General features: G+C 53.0%; 1 protein-coding gene across 1 annotated transcript; it reads left to right on the top strand.

The window, feature by feature from the left end:
- The first annotated feature begins 428 nt into the window (after positions 1-428).
- LOC101395090 (C-type lectin domain family 18 member A) lies at positions 429-14,679 on the top strand. Its single transcript, XM_087419942.1, has 12 exons — positions 429-668; positions 1,269-1,360; positions 3,141-3,380; positions 9,518-9,615; positions 10,048-10,169; positions 10,350-10,457; positions 11,081-11,173; positions 11,779-11,885; positions 12,505-12,634; positions 12,940-13,036; positions 13,982-14,073; positions 14,603-14,679. The coding sequence occupies exons 1-12, from the start codon at positions 530-532 to the stop codon at positions 14,638-14,640; spliced, it is 1,356 nt and encodes a 451-aa protein (XP_087276068.1). The 5' UTR covers positions 429-529; the 3' UTR covers positions 14,641-14,679.
- The last annotated feature ends 2,019 nt before the right edge of the window (positions 14,680-16,698 follow it).

The raw sequence follows: 16,698 nt of genomic DNA on the forward strand, positions 1-16,698 counted from the left end.
AAGGAAAGAACTCCCCTGGGTCTTGCCCAGTTCCTGCCCGCCCGCAGGGCACGTGGCATGAGCTGGGGCCTGGGGCTGGGAGTGGAAGCTGCCGATGGGCCCAGAGGACACTGTCCCAGCCTAGGCACGGCCATCATTCGTTAATCCACAGCCCTGGAATGTCTGCGGGCCAATCAGGGGGGTCTCCAAAGGCTCCCCAAGGGCTGTAATAATCCTGCAATGATTAGCAGAGGCCACAGGGTCAGTGCGCACCACTCGGTAGGTTGGTCGGCTGTCGGCAGGGAGGGCTGGCCAGGCCAGTGGCCAGAGGAGGGTGGGAGCCCCAGGATTGGAGCTAGCTGTCTGTCCCTTTTCATGCCAGCGCCAAAGGGAGGCTGTTTGGACACACTGATTACTCACAACCTCCCCCTTTTGTCTGCCAGCCCAGCCTGCCTCCTGGAGATTGAGAATAGCTCCATCCAGCCTGGGAAGCGAGCTGGACGGAGCTGGACGGCTGAGCCAGGCCGTGCCTGGAGCACTCAACAGGCCCATGCTTCTGTCAGAGCCCTCTGCTGGGCTGGGGGGCCGCCGGCCTGGCCTCCTGCCCATGCTTCTGGCTCTCCTTGGCATGGCCTGGGCAGAGATGCGGTCACTCCAGCTGCAGCAAGAGCAGGCTCCCGTGCCCGGAGGTAAGGAGCACCTGCGTGAGGAAAGAGGTGGAGGAGCTATGAGCTCTGCATAGGGGTACTGGGGGCTTCTGGAAGCCAGTTCCCAGGCCTGAGCCCTGGGCATGCTGCTGTGGTTTAGAGAGCAACTCTCAGACAGTCCAGGGGCCCTAGATGGATGGGGGAGGCTGGGGCTGGGGAGGAGGAAGAATGAAGGGGATTGGACCCAGGCTTGGGGGTCAAGCAGGAATATTGGCCCAGAGCCTGCAGCTGGGGCCCCAGGAGAGACTCAGTGGCCAAGAGGAGCCCCAGCCAGGGGGCTGCTGCCAGCCCAGGGCTGGCTCCCTCCTCACACTCAGCCCCCAGCCCCCACCCCCAGCTCTCAGCACAAGCACTCCTCTATACCTCAGTCTCTCTCCAATCCCCACTTTCTCCACCTCTCAGGACTCCCAGCCCTCTGCTCCTGGCCCTCCCACACACACCCACCATCCTCCTGTCCCATCCTAGGTCTTGTTTCCTAAGGGCAGGGTTGCACTCTCACATTGCCATGGTGACCCCCACCCATCACCCCGGGGTTAGCCCGGGTCCTGCTGCTCAGGCGGCCTGACCTTGTCCCTGCCCCAGCCCTGAGCAGGAAGGAGAGTTTCCTGCTCCTCTCCCTGCACAACCGCCTGCGCAGCCGGGTCCACCCCCCCGCGGCCAACATGCAGAGAATGGTGAGTACCCAAACCCGGGTCACTGAGGGGCGGCTGGAGGGGCAACCCTGAAGAGGGCTCGGGAGGCCAGGCCGGTGCCAGGCGCCCTTCCACCTGGACAGGGCAGGAGGGGCAGCCAGTCACCTTGCCCACTGAGGGGCACATGCCTGGTTGCTGGGGGCTCTGCAGCTTTCTGCTCCTCAGAGGGGCAGTCCTTTGGCTTTTCCTCGCATCCCATCCCGTTGCCCTGGAGACCAGGAGACATGGAAGGAGCAGGCAGAAAAGGGGAGCTTCACAAAGGAGTCCCAGCAGGATCGGAGGGGCAGGGGACTGGGAGGGAGAAGCATCCTGCTGGAGGCAGGGGCTTATTTGTGACCAGGACCCAGTGCTTCTTCATGGGTTTGTCTCGGCCACTAGGAGGGGCCCCTTCGAGTTCCCCACTCGTTCACTGGGGGCCAGGGAAGGGGGTGTAGGGTTTCCCACCACCCCAAATGGAACTTCGGGGTTGGAGGTATCATCCTGGGGCCCAGAAACACTGCCCCCGTAGCGTGGGATCCCAGCTGTGCCAGCCCATGTTAACAGGCCAAGGAGTGAGGGCAGGACAGAGTGGGGGCGGGCAGGGTTCCCCATGGCTGCCTCCCATAAACTCCTCCGAGGCTGGTGCAGCGATGGCGACCTTGAGCGCTCAGAGGTCAGTTTCCCAGGAGGTGGGGGTGGGGCGGGCGGGGGTCGCTTCTCCCCCTTTCCCTGCTCTGCAGCAGCTCTGCCCCTCACAGGCCCAGGTCCTGGCTCCCATGCCCTGCTCGCCGCACACCCAGCCCTAGCACCTGGTGTGGGGTGCTCCCCATCAGCTGGTCAGCAGTGTCTATGCTTTTCATGGCCCTGTTGCCAAAGTCTGAGAAAACTACATTTCATAAAAGATACAAGTGGTGCCCCACCACTCAGCCTCCTTCATACCCACGGCTTTGGCCCTACACAGCTGGAATTAGGTGGCTGGACTGGACCAGGGCGTGGCCATGGGGGGGACACATGTCATCCTGATTGCAGAGCCCTTCATTTCAGAGGAGGGGGGACTGTTGTGGGGGGTGATGGGGAGGTCAGCTGGTGTGTGGGTTGGGAGAGCAGATTAGGCCAGCTCCAGAGAACTGTGCTCGCTGGGGCCAAAGCACTGAGGCCCTGGAGACCTCTCACACCCTCTGTGGTCCTGTTTCCCTGCTGGTGCCCCTACACACTCCAAGGCGGGGGAATAGGATACAGCGACATGGCTGCTGCAACTTTTTGCATTGAAGAAGGGAAGCTAAGTAGAGCAATTTCTCACAATCGCCAGGGCCAGTTGTACCTAACGGCAAACACAAAACCAGTTCGGCAGTACAGAACTGCCCAGGGCTCACATTACCAGATGGAAAAAATTACGGCAGAAGCCCATCCTATCGCCTGGGCTGGCACTACTCCTCAGGAACACCTGTCCCCCTCGGGGGCGTGGTGCCCTGGGCAGGACCTGAGGGTGCCCACACAGGAGTCAGGAGGATGGAGACTCTGTCTTGGGTGGAGCCAGGCTCTGGGTCAGGAGTCCAGACACTGTAGGTGCTTTTTCCATCACATCTTGGAGAGCTTCTCGCAGGTCCTGTCTGACCCTCCCTGGCCCTGGTGAAGTGGGTGAAACCAGCTCAGAGAGGTCAAGCGGCCACCCAGGACTCCTGGTCCAGTGCTCTCTGCATGACCCGGCACCCCGTGGGGGAATGGGATCACTAAGGCCTGGCCCAGAGGCCCCCTGCTGATGTCCTGTTTGTGCCGCCCCCAGGACTGGAGCGAGAGCCTGGCCCAGTGGGCTCAGGCCAGGGCGGCCCTCTGTGGTGGCCCGGCCCCAAGCCCGGTGTCGGCTCCCTGGGCCGCCCCACAAGTGGGCTGGAACGTGCAGCTGCTGCCGGTGGGCTCAGCGTCCTTTGTCCACGTGGTGGGCTTGTGGTTCGCAGAGGGGCAGCGGTACAGCCATGCAGCAGCAGAGTGTGCCCGCAACGCCACCTGCACCCACTACACTCAGGTGAGACCAGGGTACCGGCTGCCAGGTCCCTGGGCCCCTGGGGTCAGCTCAGAGGGCTACAGTTTGTCCTAAAATTGGTGGTTGCTTCTTCTCCGATTTGTTTAGTTTTACTTTTTTTCAGCTTTAAATATGAAATATTTCAAATGTAAATCAAATAACAGACTCCCTCTTACCCCACTACCTAGATTTAGAAAATGTTGGGGGCCGGCCCCCTGCTGTAGCGGTTAAGTGCTCGCGCTCCGCTGCTGGCGGCCCGGGTCTGGATCCCAGGCGTGCACCGAGGCACCGCTTGTTAGGCCATGCTGTGGTGGTGTCCCCATATAAAGTGGAGGAAGATGGGCACGGATGTTAGCTCAGGGTCAGTCTTCCTCAGCAAACAACAACAACAACAAAAAAAAAAAAAACAAAAAAAAACAAAGGAGGAGGATTGGCATGGATGTTAGCTCAGGGCTGATCTTCCTAAAAAAAAAAAGAAAATATTAACTTTGTTTCTCATCTCTTGGAAAAAAAAAATCAAACCACAAAACTCAACTAAAGCCCTACTCCTGCCCTTTCCTCTATCCCTCCCCAGAGTAACCTTCTTGAAGTCCAGGTGGATCACTCCCAAGCATGTTCCCTTTTTTTTCCACTCAACAAATCTTTGTTGAGTGTCTTCTATATACCTGGCATTGTCTAGATGCCGGGGTACAGCACTGAAAAACACAGGCAAAATCCCAAACATGTTTTAATACCTGTAGTATACATGAAAGTGTTCTGACACCTTTTCCACATGTGCAGGTGAGTTGTGTGTTATTAAATCCTGCATGTGTTCTCTCTCTGACGTCTCCTTTTGCATTTGTGTTTCTCGCTCCAGACCAGGTTTATAGGACTTTCTTCCATTGATCCAGATACACATGGGTGATTCACTATGAATAAGCCACAATTTACGGGCATCTAGGTTATTTCCACTTTTTTACTATTACAAGCCCAACTGCAAGCACAGATCCTAGTTCAGGTCCTCTTGCACATATGTGTCCAGAGTTTCTCTAGGACACACTTGGAAGGGGAATGGCTGGGTCACGGAGAGCTCGCATCTACAACCTTACTAGCTATTGCCAAAGTGATGGTGCCAACTGTATTCCCGCCACTTTCCCTACATTGTCAAGTTCCTTAATTTTTCCAACTCAATGCTGTGAAATGCCACCTCACTCTGTTTTTAATTTGCATTTCCCTGATTACCTGTGAGACTCAGCATATTTGCTATTCTGTTAATTGCCTGTTCATTGTGTCTTTTCCTGATTAATTCATAAGCATCCTTTCTATATTCTTTATACTTTTTCTTGGTCATCTGGATTGCAGATACCTTTTTCTAGCATAGGGCTTGTATTTTTTCTTATTTTTATTTATTTATTTATTTTTCCCCCAAAGCCCCAGTAGATAGTTGTATGTCATAGCTGCACATCCTTGTTGCTGTATGTGGGACGCGGCCTCAGCATGGCCGGAGAAGTGGTGTGTCGGTGTGCGCTGGGATCCGAACCCGGGCCGCCAGCAGCGGAGCGCGCACACATAACCGCTAAGCCACGGGGCCGGCCCTGTATTTTTTCTTTATGTTATCTTTTATAAGATAAATCTTTAGAAGATCTTAATATTAAGGGAATCCATTTTCTTGAGTATTTTCTTTATAGTTCATCCATTTGTTGTATCATGTTTAAGAAATATTTTTCTACTCTGACATCAGAAAGGTAGTCTTCCTATATTTTCTTCCAAAGTTTAGATGTTTTCCTCTTTCATATTGAAGTCATTAAGCCACCTGGAGTTTTTTGTGCATGGTGACGTAGGATTTCCCTTTTTCCACATGGGCACACTTTATTGAGTACTGAATCCTTCCTCCACTGACTCATGATGCCGCCTCAGTCATATACCCAGCTCACATAGCCGCATAGGTCTGTTGTTGAGTTCTCTGTTCTATTCTGTTGATCTTTTTTTTTTTTTGTATCCCTGCCCAAACTGTGTTTTAATTATTATGGTTTTATAAAAAGTTTTGAGGGCCGCCCCGTGGCTTAGCGGTTAAGTGCACGTGCTCCGCTACTGGCGGCCCGGGGTTCGGATCCCGGGCGCGCACCGACGCACCGCTTCTCCGGCCATGCTGAGGCCGCGTCCCACATACAGCAACTAGAAGGATGTGCAACTATGACGTACAACTATCTACTGGGGCTTTAGGGGGGAAAAATTTTTTTTTAAAAAGTTTTGACAGGAAAATCCATCATATTATTATTGTTCAAAAATTTCTTGACTCCTGATTCTTTTATATGAATTTCATAAATAGCCTCTATCAGATTATAGACATTTCTTTCTAATCCATAATCTAAGTTTGTTAAGCATTTTTAAAAAATAATTTTATTTATTTATTTATTTTTCCCCCAAAGCCCCAGTAGATAGTTGTATGTCATAGTTGCACATCCTTCTAGTTGCTGTATGTGGGACGCGGCCTCAGCATGGCCGGAGAAGCGGTGCGTCGGTGCACGCCCAGGATCCGAACCCGGGCCACCAGCAGCGGAGCAGGCGCACTTAACCACTAAGCCACCGGGCCGGCCCAAAGACAACTTTTTTTTTTTTTTTTTTTTTTGTGAGGAGATCAGCCCTCTGCTAACATCTGCCAATCCTCCTCTTTTTTTTAGCTGAGGAAGTCTGCCAATCCTCCTCTTTTTTTTAGCTGAGGAAGACTGGCCCTGGGCTAACATCTGTGCCCATCTTCCTCCACTTTATATGGGATGCCACGACAGCATGGCTTGCCAAGCAGTGCGCCGGTGCATGCCTGGGATCCGAACTGGTGAACCCCGGACCGCCACAGCAGAGCGTGCACACTTAACCGCTTGTGCCACCGGGCTGGCCCCTGTTAAGGATTTTTAAAATCATAAATAGGTCTTGTGTTTTATTAAATACTTTTTCTGCATCTATTGAAATAATCATATGGTTTTTCCTTAATTACTAAAGTAATGAAATACATGAATAAATTTTTTGTGTGTGTGCAAAGCTGTTACATGACACTAGATCTTCCTGGTCACACATTTTAAATGTTTTATTAAATTTCAACATATACAAAGCGATCAGAATGATTTAATGAACCCCCACATACCCATCACTCACCTTCAACAATTTTCAACTCATGGTTTTGTAGCTCATTGTTTCCTTACCTACTTCCCTCTCCTCCCATATTATTTTTAAACAAATTTCAGACATCATATAATTTTATCCATAAGTATATATGTCTAAAAGATGGCTCTTTTTAAAAAACATAATCTCAATACCAACATTAATATATATTTTTATTTTATTTTATTTATTTATTTTTTTTATTTTTTCCCCCCAAAGCCCCAGTGGATAGTTGTATGTCGTAGCTGCACATCCTTCTAGTTGCTGTATGCGGGACTCGGCCTCAGGATGAACGGAGAAGTGGTGCCTCGATGCGCACCCGGGATCCGAACCCGGGCCACCAGCATCGCAGTGCGCGCACTTAACCACCAAGCCACAGGGCCGGCCCTAATATATATTTTTAAATGTTAACTCTTCCTTGCCTTCCTACCTGCAGGGCTGTAATTAATTTATGCACCATTGCTATAAGTTATTCAAACGCTAAAATACTTATGTATTAGTAAACAGTTGCTATCCCAAGTTCCCAGAATGCCACTGGCCTAGCCTCTTCCCAGGGACACCTGGGATCTTTCCTATGATCTAGAACCAAAGGGTGAATACCTGGCACAGTGGTGGGTATCCAGGATCCTGCTCCAGCCCAGCATCTGTTCTGATTGGCAAGCACCCATGCCTACCGGTTGTTAAATATTTTAAATATCTACCTACTTAGCATGTCATGTGATGTGAAATAATGTGATGGAGGGATGTGCATGTGTGTTGTTGTTGTTTTTAATTCATTGCTGGATTTGGTTTGCTAAATATTATTTGATAGTGAAATTGACCTCTGATTTTCTTTTCTCATACTGCCCTAGCCTGAGTTATAGCAATGCTATACTGACCTCATAAAGTGAGTTGGAAGCTTTGCCTCATTTTCTACTTCCTGGAATAGTTTCTGTAACATTTGCTATAACTCTCCTATAAAACTATTTGGGCCTCGTTCTATTTTTCGGTTGTTTGTTTTATGTGTATGTGTATGTATGCGTGGATTTTAACTACTGATTCAAATTTTAGAAATGGTCATAGGTCATTGGATTTTCTATTTCTTCTTGAGACAGTTTTGCCAAGCCTCTATTTTCTAGGAAATTGTCCCTTTTATGTTTTCCAATTTATTGGTCATAATTGTTCTTTTCTTTTAATTTCTTGCAGTTTATTTTATGAGTTGATTATACATAGACTATCCCATTCATTATATTTACTTTTGGAACTCAGTCGTTCAGATTCTAAAAAATGAATTGGTAAAAAAAAAAAAAAAAAAAAAATGGGTTGCTGGCTTGTTTTTCATTAACATTCAATTACAAATGTAATATAAGCTCCTGAATCTGTACAATAAAATGGCAGGTAGATGGTGACAGTGAGAAAACTTAAAGTCAAACTTTATAATTGTTCATTATTTAATAGAGATTTAAAACTAAAATTAAACAGATTTTAAAAATACTTACTGTGTCTGTAGCTATGTCCTTTTACAATTCCCAACTTAATTTGTGCCTTCTCTCTTTTATTCTTTACCAATCTTCCCAAAGCTGTGTCTATTTTAACAAATTAGCTTTTTGTTTTTATTCTTTTTATTAATTTCTGCTCTTATTTTTATTATTTTCTTTCTTCTCCTTTATTTATTATTCTTTTTTATATTCTTGATATGCGTTCTTAGCTCATTAATTTTGTCTTTTTTCATTTCTGCTCTATGCATTTAAAGCTATAAATTTCCCTCTAAACTTTGTTAGCTGTATCCCCTAAGTTTTGATATTTAGTGTTTTCCTTGTCATTTAGGTCTGTTTTCTATTTTTCATCATGATGTTATCTTTGATTTTGAGTTTATATTTACATTTCTAAACTATGCTTTCTCCTTTACTTACTTCTAAATTATTTACTTTAGATTTTATTGCATGGAATTCATAGAATGTGATATTGGTTCTTTGGTATCTGGTGAATCTTGCCTTGTGGTTTAGTGAGGGGTCAACATTTGCAAAAGTTCCATGCAGTCCTAAAAAGAATGTATATTCTCTAATTGGTGGATACATATATATGACTCCATGTTCTTATCTCCTTACCTCATACTTGTCATTTTTAGTGGCTACCAGAGTTTGCCTAGCTATTCCTGAGTATCAACAATTTGTGCTGTTTCCAAGTTGTCACAGATTCTAAGACTTTAAATCAAAGTTTTGAATACTGTTAAAGACCTATATCTGTTAGCTTTTGCTGCATGACACACTACCCCAAAATTCAGCATCTTATGATTCTGCAGGTGGGCAATTTGGGCTGGCTCAGCTGGGAGGTTCTTCTGGTCTTGGCTGGACCCACTTGTGCAACTACAGTCAGCTGCTGGGTTGGCGGGGAGCTGGCTGTCTAGCGTGGCCGCAACTGGCTCATCTCTGCCCCGTGAGCTCTTTCACCCTTCAGCAGGCTTGTTCATGTGGTGGCTGAGCATGAGAGATCATGAGAGTGAGGGAAAATTGCAAGTTCTCCTGAGGCCTAGTTTCAAAACCAGCTCAATATCACCTCTGCTTTATTCTGTTGGCCAATGCAAGTCACAGGGCCAGCCAGATTCAAGATATGGGAAAGTGAGTCCTCTTCATGCAAAGAACTGCAAAGCCACATTTAAAAGAATGGGCCACCGGGAGAAGTGAAGGGTTGTGGCCATTTTTGCAATCCATCGCAAGGCCTTTGACGTCCAAGGCTGTCTTTTGCCACTCTCTTCCACCCATTCACAATCTCCCCTCCCTTCAGGTATCAGCTGACCCTCACCTCCCCACCTAAAAAGCCTTTCTAGACTCTTCCCACCCATCCTTATAGCCCTGCCTGGTACAGCTGCTGCTCCTGAAGCCCCAGGGAGGTGAGGGAGCTGTCTGTCTGCCTGGTTTGGGGCAAAACCTGTGTTCCCCCTCCCCAGACGAGCATCATCTGTGCTGATGGCCCCCAGACTGGGAGTGGCCTGTGATAGGGTTTCTGAGCCACTGTGTCTCCCGCAGCTCGTGTGGGCCACCTCGAGCCAGCTGGGCTGTGGGCAGCACCCCTGCTCTGGGGCTCAGGCCGAGATGGAAGCCTTTGTCTGTGCCTACTCTCCCGGGTAAGCCCCGCCGTGGCAGCTGTCCTCCATCCCCTGCTGGGGTGGGAGGGATACTTTCACCCAGGGTGGGCACACCCACACACCCCAAAAGCCTTTACCCCTAGGTCTGCACCTTAGTCGGCACCTTGGAAGAGGGAAGAAGGGGGAAAGGGAGAGAGTGCAGAAGTGGGCAGCACCCACGATCTGGCCATGCAGAATGCAGCTTCTCCTCAGATGCCCTTCCTGGAAGCACTACTCTGCTTGCAGGGAATTTGCCAGTATGAGTTTGGAGGTCATCTTTTCTTTCCTAAGAAATCTCCCTGTCTCACCCAGCTCCCTGACTCCCTGGCTGGGCCAGAAGGAGCTGAAGGGGCCACTGGGGCAGGCAGCAAGACCTGCCCCTGCCTTGCCCAAGGCCAGGCCCTTCCAGCCCTCTGGTGCTTGCTCTCACAGAGGCAACTGGGAGGTAAACGGCAAGACAATTGCCCCCTATAAGAAGGGCGCCTGGTGTTCGCTCTGCACGGCCAGCATCTCGGGCTGCTTCAAGGCCTGGGACCATGCAGGCGGGCTCTGTGGTAAGTGTCCCACTCGGTTGCCTCCTCCTGGAGCACTGGGTACATGAGAGCTTCATCTAGTGACCTTGGAGGAGGGTGGCAGCATCCTGAGGGGCTGTCCCGGATGCCCTGGGCCTCAGCACCCAGAGAGGCACCTGCCTGGGGAGGGACCCCCCCAGAGTTCCCTCCTTGTCTGACCAGAGGTCCCCAGGAACCCATGTCGCATGAGCTGCCGGAACCACGGACATCTCAACATCAGCACCTGCCACTGCCACTGTCCCCCTGGCTACACGGGCAGATACTGCCAAGGTGAGGGGCACCTGGAGTTCCAGATCACAACTGCCTGGGGGACGCAGTGAGTGAAGTCTAGGCCCAGCACACGCGCAGGCAGCCCCTGGGGGTAAGGAGGGACTGAGCTGGGATGCTAGCACACATGCTCGCGTGGTGTGGCCAGGGGCTGTGTTGCGCTCATTGAGAGGGTTTCGAGGGAGTCTTGAGTGAGTCAGAGGGTGCTGACCGTGTATTTGCTGATCTGCACACTGCATATAGTCATTCAACAAGCATTCATTGAGCACCGACTGTCTGCCAGACCCTGAGCTGTGCAGGGGGTTTAAAGTGGAATCAGATTTGGCCCCTTAGGCTCTGGGGTGGTGGGAGGAGGAATTAGGATCCACAAGTGGATTCTTGTCCCACTGTGCCCCCTCCCCAGCTCTGTGCCATGAGCAGATCACCTTCCAAACCCCAATTTGCTTCTCTCTACAATGAGATCAAACCAAAAAAGCCAAGGGTGGCAGCGGTTGGAAGGCCTGATGGGTTCTGTCCCTGTTCTTGCTGTGGTTGGCCATTCCCTGCACATCTGCAGCCTGAGGGGGGCAGCATGCCGTCCAGGGATTGCAGACTGAGTGCCATCCCCTCTTGCCCCGTCCTGGCAGTGCGGTGCAGTGTGCAGTGTGTGCACGGCCAGTTCCGGGAGGAGGAGTGCTCCTGTGTCTGCAATATCGGCTATGGGGGAGCCCAGTGTGCCAGTGAGTCCTGCCCCAAGGCCCCGATGAGTCGGGCCCCTCCCAGGACCCCCTCTGTGGAGTGCTGGGTCCAACTCATACCAGCTCACAGGAGCCCATTGTGCGCAATCTCTTCCCAACTCCCTATTCAGTAACATCACATTGGTAGCTTGAAATTGACCATGGTGGGGATATTTACACCACAGAGATTAGCAAATGCTATATACCATAGGTTTGTTTTTCTTTTTTTTTTTTTTGGTGAGGAAGCTTAGCCCTGAGCTAACATCTGTGCCCATCTTCCTCTACTTTATACGGGACGCTGCCATAGCATGGCTTAGACAAGTGGTGTGTCGATGTGCGCCTGGGATCCGAACCTGTGAACCCCAGGCCGCCAAAGCAGAGTGCGCACACTTAACCACTACGCCACTGGGCCGGCCCCTCCATAGATTTTTCTTTTAGAGATAGAGCTGGTTGTTACACATTTTCTAACACACCACTGACCCCCACCCCCTCTCCAGCTTGGAGCCGGTGGCCAGAGGAAGGGGCATCTTGAGCTTAGCTCCCTGGCAGGGCGGAGGGGTAACGATTCTGAGGTCCCCACACACGAACTCAGGCTTCCCTCCCCCCAGCCAAGGTGCACTTTCCCTTCCACATCTGTGACCTGAGGATTGACGGAGACTGCTTCATGGTGTCTTCGGAGGCAGACACCTATTATGGAGCCAAGATGAAATGCCAGGTGACAGCTGACCCCTGACTTCTCAGGGACCCCGCAGGGTCTCAAGCAAGGGTCTTAATGGGGGGACCCTGAACTAAGAGATGGTTCCCTCGACTTCTCTTGAGCTGCCTCTCATCATTAGTATAAAGCAGGGGTCACAAACTCAGAGGCCCGTGGAAGCCCGGAGGTCACTTAATGAGCTGAGGGACCCAGGGATGAGGCCCCAGTCAACCGCCATCTAAGGAGCCATCCTGAGTCAGCTCCAGCTGCTGGCTGCCAGGCAGGAATGCGAGTTCAGAGAGGCCAGAACTTGGGATTTTTCGAGAGAACCAGAAATTCAGATTTTCATTGGCATCTCTCGATTTACTAATGTTGGCAACCAATTCAAATGCATTTAAGACACTGAGCAGGTGAAACAAAACACTTCCGAGGGTGGGACCCTGACAGCCTGGGTCCCTGTGCACAGAAAGAGGAGTTGCAGGCAGGGGAGAGGAAGGGGGACCCCTACTCTAAGAGGCAGGAGGCTGGGGGGGTGGGGATGATGACAGCCCGGCCAGCACACAGATTTGACATCCATGACCGGGAAGGGCTGGCCTGAGCTCTGGGGCCCTGCCAGCATGACCCAGAGTGGGGGTTACAGGGAAAGGGCGGGGTGCTGGCCCAGATTGAGAGCCAGAAAGTGCAGGACATCCTCGCCTTCTACCTGGGCCGCCTGGAGACCACCAACGAGGTGACCGACAGCGACTTTGAGACCAGAAACTTCTGGATCGGTGAGTGCCTGGCTGGGTGGGGGTGCGGTGAGGGCAGGGGCTGGGTACCCCACACTGCTCCAAAAATCCGGGCAGTGGAAACCCAGAGCACTCACCAGCAGACAGTAAGGGTGTGTGTAGTGAGGGCTTGGAGCCCAGAATGGGTCAGTAGTTGGGCTGGTGATCCCCTTCCCTGGGGAGAGCGCTGAGGGGAGGGAGAACCACCAGGGGGTCTGGAAGAGCTGGGTTAAGGCCTGGGGGCTGGACAGGCATTCAGCAGGGAGCCTGGGCTCCGAGTGGGGCCAACCTTGGCTGCTGTGCCCCAGGGCTCACCTACAAGACCACTAAGGGCTCCTTCCGCTGGACCACCGGGGAGCACCAGTCCTTCACCAGTTTCGCCTTCGGGCAGCCTGACAACCAGGGGTGAGTGTGGGGTGCCTTCCCTCCCCTGAGCCCACCTTCTCACCTGAGCCTGTTTGCTGAGCCTCCCGACACCACCGAAGAACCTCCACCGGCCTGCTCCCTGGCTGAGCCCTCTGAGGGTCTGGGCCTTACCTGGTGCCCAAGAAGTCTGGGCACATCTGGGTGTGGGTGTGATGCTGAGGTGATGCACATTCCTGGCCTCCTCATAAAGGAGAAGGAACCCAAGAAGCCTTCATCCATCCACCAGTCCCGTCGTCCCCTCAGCTGTCCCTCCATCCCTCCATTATCTATCCACCCCTCCCCCCACCACGCTCCCTCTGCCTGTATCAATACTCCGGTTCCAGCATTCTTTAGCTATTCACCCACCTGCATCCATTCACACACACATCCACCCACCAGCCAGCCTGTGTGGAGGGCCTTCTGGTTATGTGGCCCTGGCCTGGTCTTCAAAGCCCAGGAATGCCCAAGGCAGGGGTGACAGGGGTGAAGGTGGTCAAACTGTGTGGCCACCAAGGGCTCCAAAGACCTTGCCTAGCCCTCCCTTGACCTCCTTGACAGCAGCCAGGCCGATGCCCCTGGCCTTCACCTAGAGGAAGTCAGCTGATCAGGCTCCCAGGCACACCTTCTCCCAGATGGAGGCTGGATGGACGTGGGGTTGTGTGTTCCAGGTCCCACCCCCCCACATTGGCTGGTGTGGCTGAGTGCTGGTGGTGGGTAGATGGAGTTGGTACCCCAGGTAGGGGGTTTGCTGAGACCTCCCGGCTGCAGTGGTCTGGCGAATGGGCATGGGAGCATGGGGATGTCTGGCTCCCAGAAGCCCCATGTGCAGAATGGGGGCACCTAGGTCTCTTAGGTACAGGTAGCCTGCTGGGTGGAGGATTTCAGGCTCTCCCAGACTCCTAACTTCATTCCTCCACCCTGAGCACCCGACATTCGGCCCCGTAGGTTTGGCAACTGCGTGGAGCTGCAGGCATCGGCCGCCTTCAACTGGAACGACCAACGCTGTAAAACTCGAAATCGTTACATCTGCCAGTTTGGTGAGGCCCCTCCCACGGCTCCCCTCCTCTGGTCCCTGTCTCCTGGGGTACCCACTGGCCCACTCCAGGTGCTAGGATATCCAGGTCACAGGCTCAGAGGGTGTCCAAGCACACAGGGCCACCAAGGACATTTTGCTCAGGGCCTTGCTGTGCCTGCGGGCACCTGAGGCCCAGAGGAGGCAACACGGGCCCAGCTTCACACAGCACATCCACGCAGTGGCAGGAACTGCAGCCTGGCCAGGATTTCTCCACAGTCTCTTTCCTCCTGTCACTAAAGCTGCCACTTAGGGAACTGTCGTGTTCCCGGTGTCCCTAATTCCCTAGAGCCCCATGAACTATGTTTGTAGGGGGTGGGGGGGCAGAGGTGAAACCTGGCCCAGAGCTGGCTTCCAGCAGCACCTGATGGAAGGGTCTGGAGCTCCACGAGGGACCATGGCCATGGGTACTTCTGAACCAAGTGCAGCAGGGTCCCCGTCCCAGGACTGCCTGGGCTGCCACTGCCCCTCACTCTGTTCTGCTTCCTTTCCAGCTCAGGAGCACATTTCCCGGTGGGACCCGGGGCCCTGAGGCTCGACTGGGCATCTTCCCTGCCAGACCCGGGGTGGACCAGCCCTGCTTGCTTGTCTTCCCACTCTTCTGGAACAAGGGCCAGTCCAGGACCGCAGGCCTCACATCCGAAGAGGTCTTAGACCTTACTTGTAGTGAAGCCAATAGGGAGCCTGACGTAGGGGGAGGGGAGCCTGGGGCCCCTCAGCTGGCTTTTGATTGGGAAGATGGGCCTCAATTAGGTGCTGAGGCAGAAGCCAGGGCCAGTGGTCAGAAGAGAGCGCTCTCCTCCATCTGGGCCAGACCCTCTGCGGGAGATGGAGGTTCCTTGCTGCCCAGGATGTGCCCCACAAAGGATTAAACTAAGTTATGAATCAGCCAGACTCGAGAATGCTTGTTTTGAAGGGGAATTCAGACGATCCAGGATGATCCTGGGAAGACTGGAGGGTGCCTGAGGCTTCCCTGCTGGTTGCCTCCTACCCACCCCAGTCCCTTCACTGGTCACCCATGTGGCCCAGGCCCCCCTCTGGAAGTTTTTAGGTTCCCCAGTGGGGTAGGAGGCCAGACTCCCTGCCTCAGTGAGGGGTCTTTTTTTGCAGCAGCTCCCAGGCAGGCAGGGTGGAAACCACTCTGAGCTCCTGTGTGTCTGTGTCTTGTGTCCCCGGGTGGAATGCTTTCACAAATCCAGGACTGACAGCGGAACCAGAACCTGGAAAGTACCATCCCCTTGCCCAGCTCCCCGAACATCATAGCTCATCATAATCGCACTTACACGTGTCAGGCACTGCAATCAACACTTGACATCCTGGGCCGGCCTCCTGGTTTAGCGGTTAAGTGCGCGCGCTCCGCTGCTGGCGGCCCGGGTTTGGATCCCGGGCGCGCACCGACGCACCGCTTCTCGGGCCGTGCTGAGGCCGCATCCCACATACAGCAACTAGAAAGATGTGCAACTATGACATACAACTATCTACAGCGGCTTTGGGGAGAAAAAAAGGAGGAGGATTGGCAATAGATGTTAGCTCAGAGCCGGTCTTCCTCAGCAAAAAGAGGAGGATTAGCATGGGTGTTAGCTCAGGGCTGATCTTCCTCACAAAAAAAAAAAAGAAAGAAAGAAAAAAAATAAAAAACTTAAAAAAAACCACCTGACATCTAGTAACTCATTTAAACCCTCACACATCCTCATTGAGAAGGGGCCCCATTTTACATTGTGGAAATGGAAACACAGAGAGGTTGAGTAACTTGCCCAAGGTCACATAGCTGGGAATCAAACACAGCCAGTGTGGCTATCATTTAATCTTTCTATTTTCTTTTGGTGGTTCAGCCTGTTTCACTGCAGGAGTAGGGAAAGCTGTCTTGTGCCCTGGCTCAGAGCACAGGAACACACAGGAAGTTCACACACATGTTCCCAACTGTCTCAACCACCCTGCGAAAGTGGGGGGTGGGGGGCAGTCGCAGCAGGACCAAGCCCCAGACCCAGACCACTGCCCAGAGATTTGCCCAAAGTCGCCTGCAAGGGCCAGGCCTCACACTCTCCGGGCTGGCTTGCCCACTGCGCCCACTGCGCCCACTGCAACCACTGACTCGTGGGAGGCGAGAGGGGCCCCCTGCTCTTCGCCTTGGTCCTGTCGGGCAGAGTCTGCAATCCGGCCACAAGCTTTTCTTCGGGACACAGCCACACAGCAGGGGCCATGGACGCGCGCTCCGTGAGACGTGGCCTTGCGCCCCAGCGGGTCCTACGCCAGCGCCCTGCCCACGTGCGCGCCCGAGACCCCTCCCCACCGTCCGCGCAAGTCACCCCCACGGCCCACCATTCCTGCGAGCTCAGTCTTCGGTTCTCTGGGACGGCTCCCAACCCTCCACCCCCACCCCCACCCCCAGCTGCGCCTCGCCCAGGTCACCAGGCCAAAGCCCTTGAGCAGGCCGCTCTCACCTGCGCCCCTTCGGCGCTCAGCCGCTCATTCCCGGCGCCTCCTGCCTGCTCTGGCTGGGCCGCCTCTTCCTCACGCCCACCAGGGGATGGCACGTTCCGGGTCAAGGCGGGAAACCCTGGACGCCTGAGGCCTGCGCTGGTCCCTCTGC

The sequence above is a fragment of the Ceratotherium simum genome, chromosome 30 (assembly GCF_057802395.1).
Source record: "Ceratotherium simum simum isolate JZ-2026a chromosome 30, ASM5780239v1, whole genome shotgun sequence".
Classification (NCBI taxonomy): Eukaryota; Metazoa; Chordata; class Mammalia; order Perissodactyla; family Rhinocerotidae; genus Ceratotherium; species Ceratotherium simum.

Excerpts from the sequence above, each read along its gene's own strand:
- LOC101395090 (XM_087419942.1), top strand. The coding sequence starts at position 530 with ATGCTTCTGTCAGAGCCCTCTGCTGGGCTGGGGGGCCGCCGGCCTGGC. Across the intron at positions 10,170-10,349 it reads CCATGCAGGCGGGCTCTGTG|AGGTCCCCAGGAACCCATGT; the intron begins GTAAGTGTCCCA and ends TTGTCTGACCAG. Across the intron at positions 14,074-14,602 it reads TCGTTACATCTGCCAGTTTG|CTCAGGAGCACATTTCCCGG; the intron begins GTGAGGCCCCTC and ends CTTCCTTTCCAG.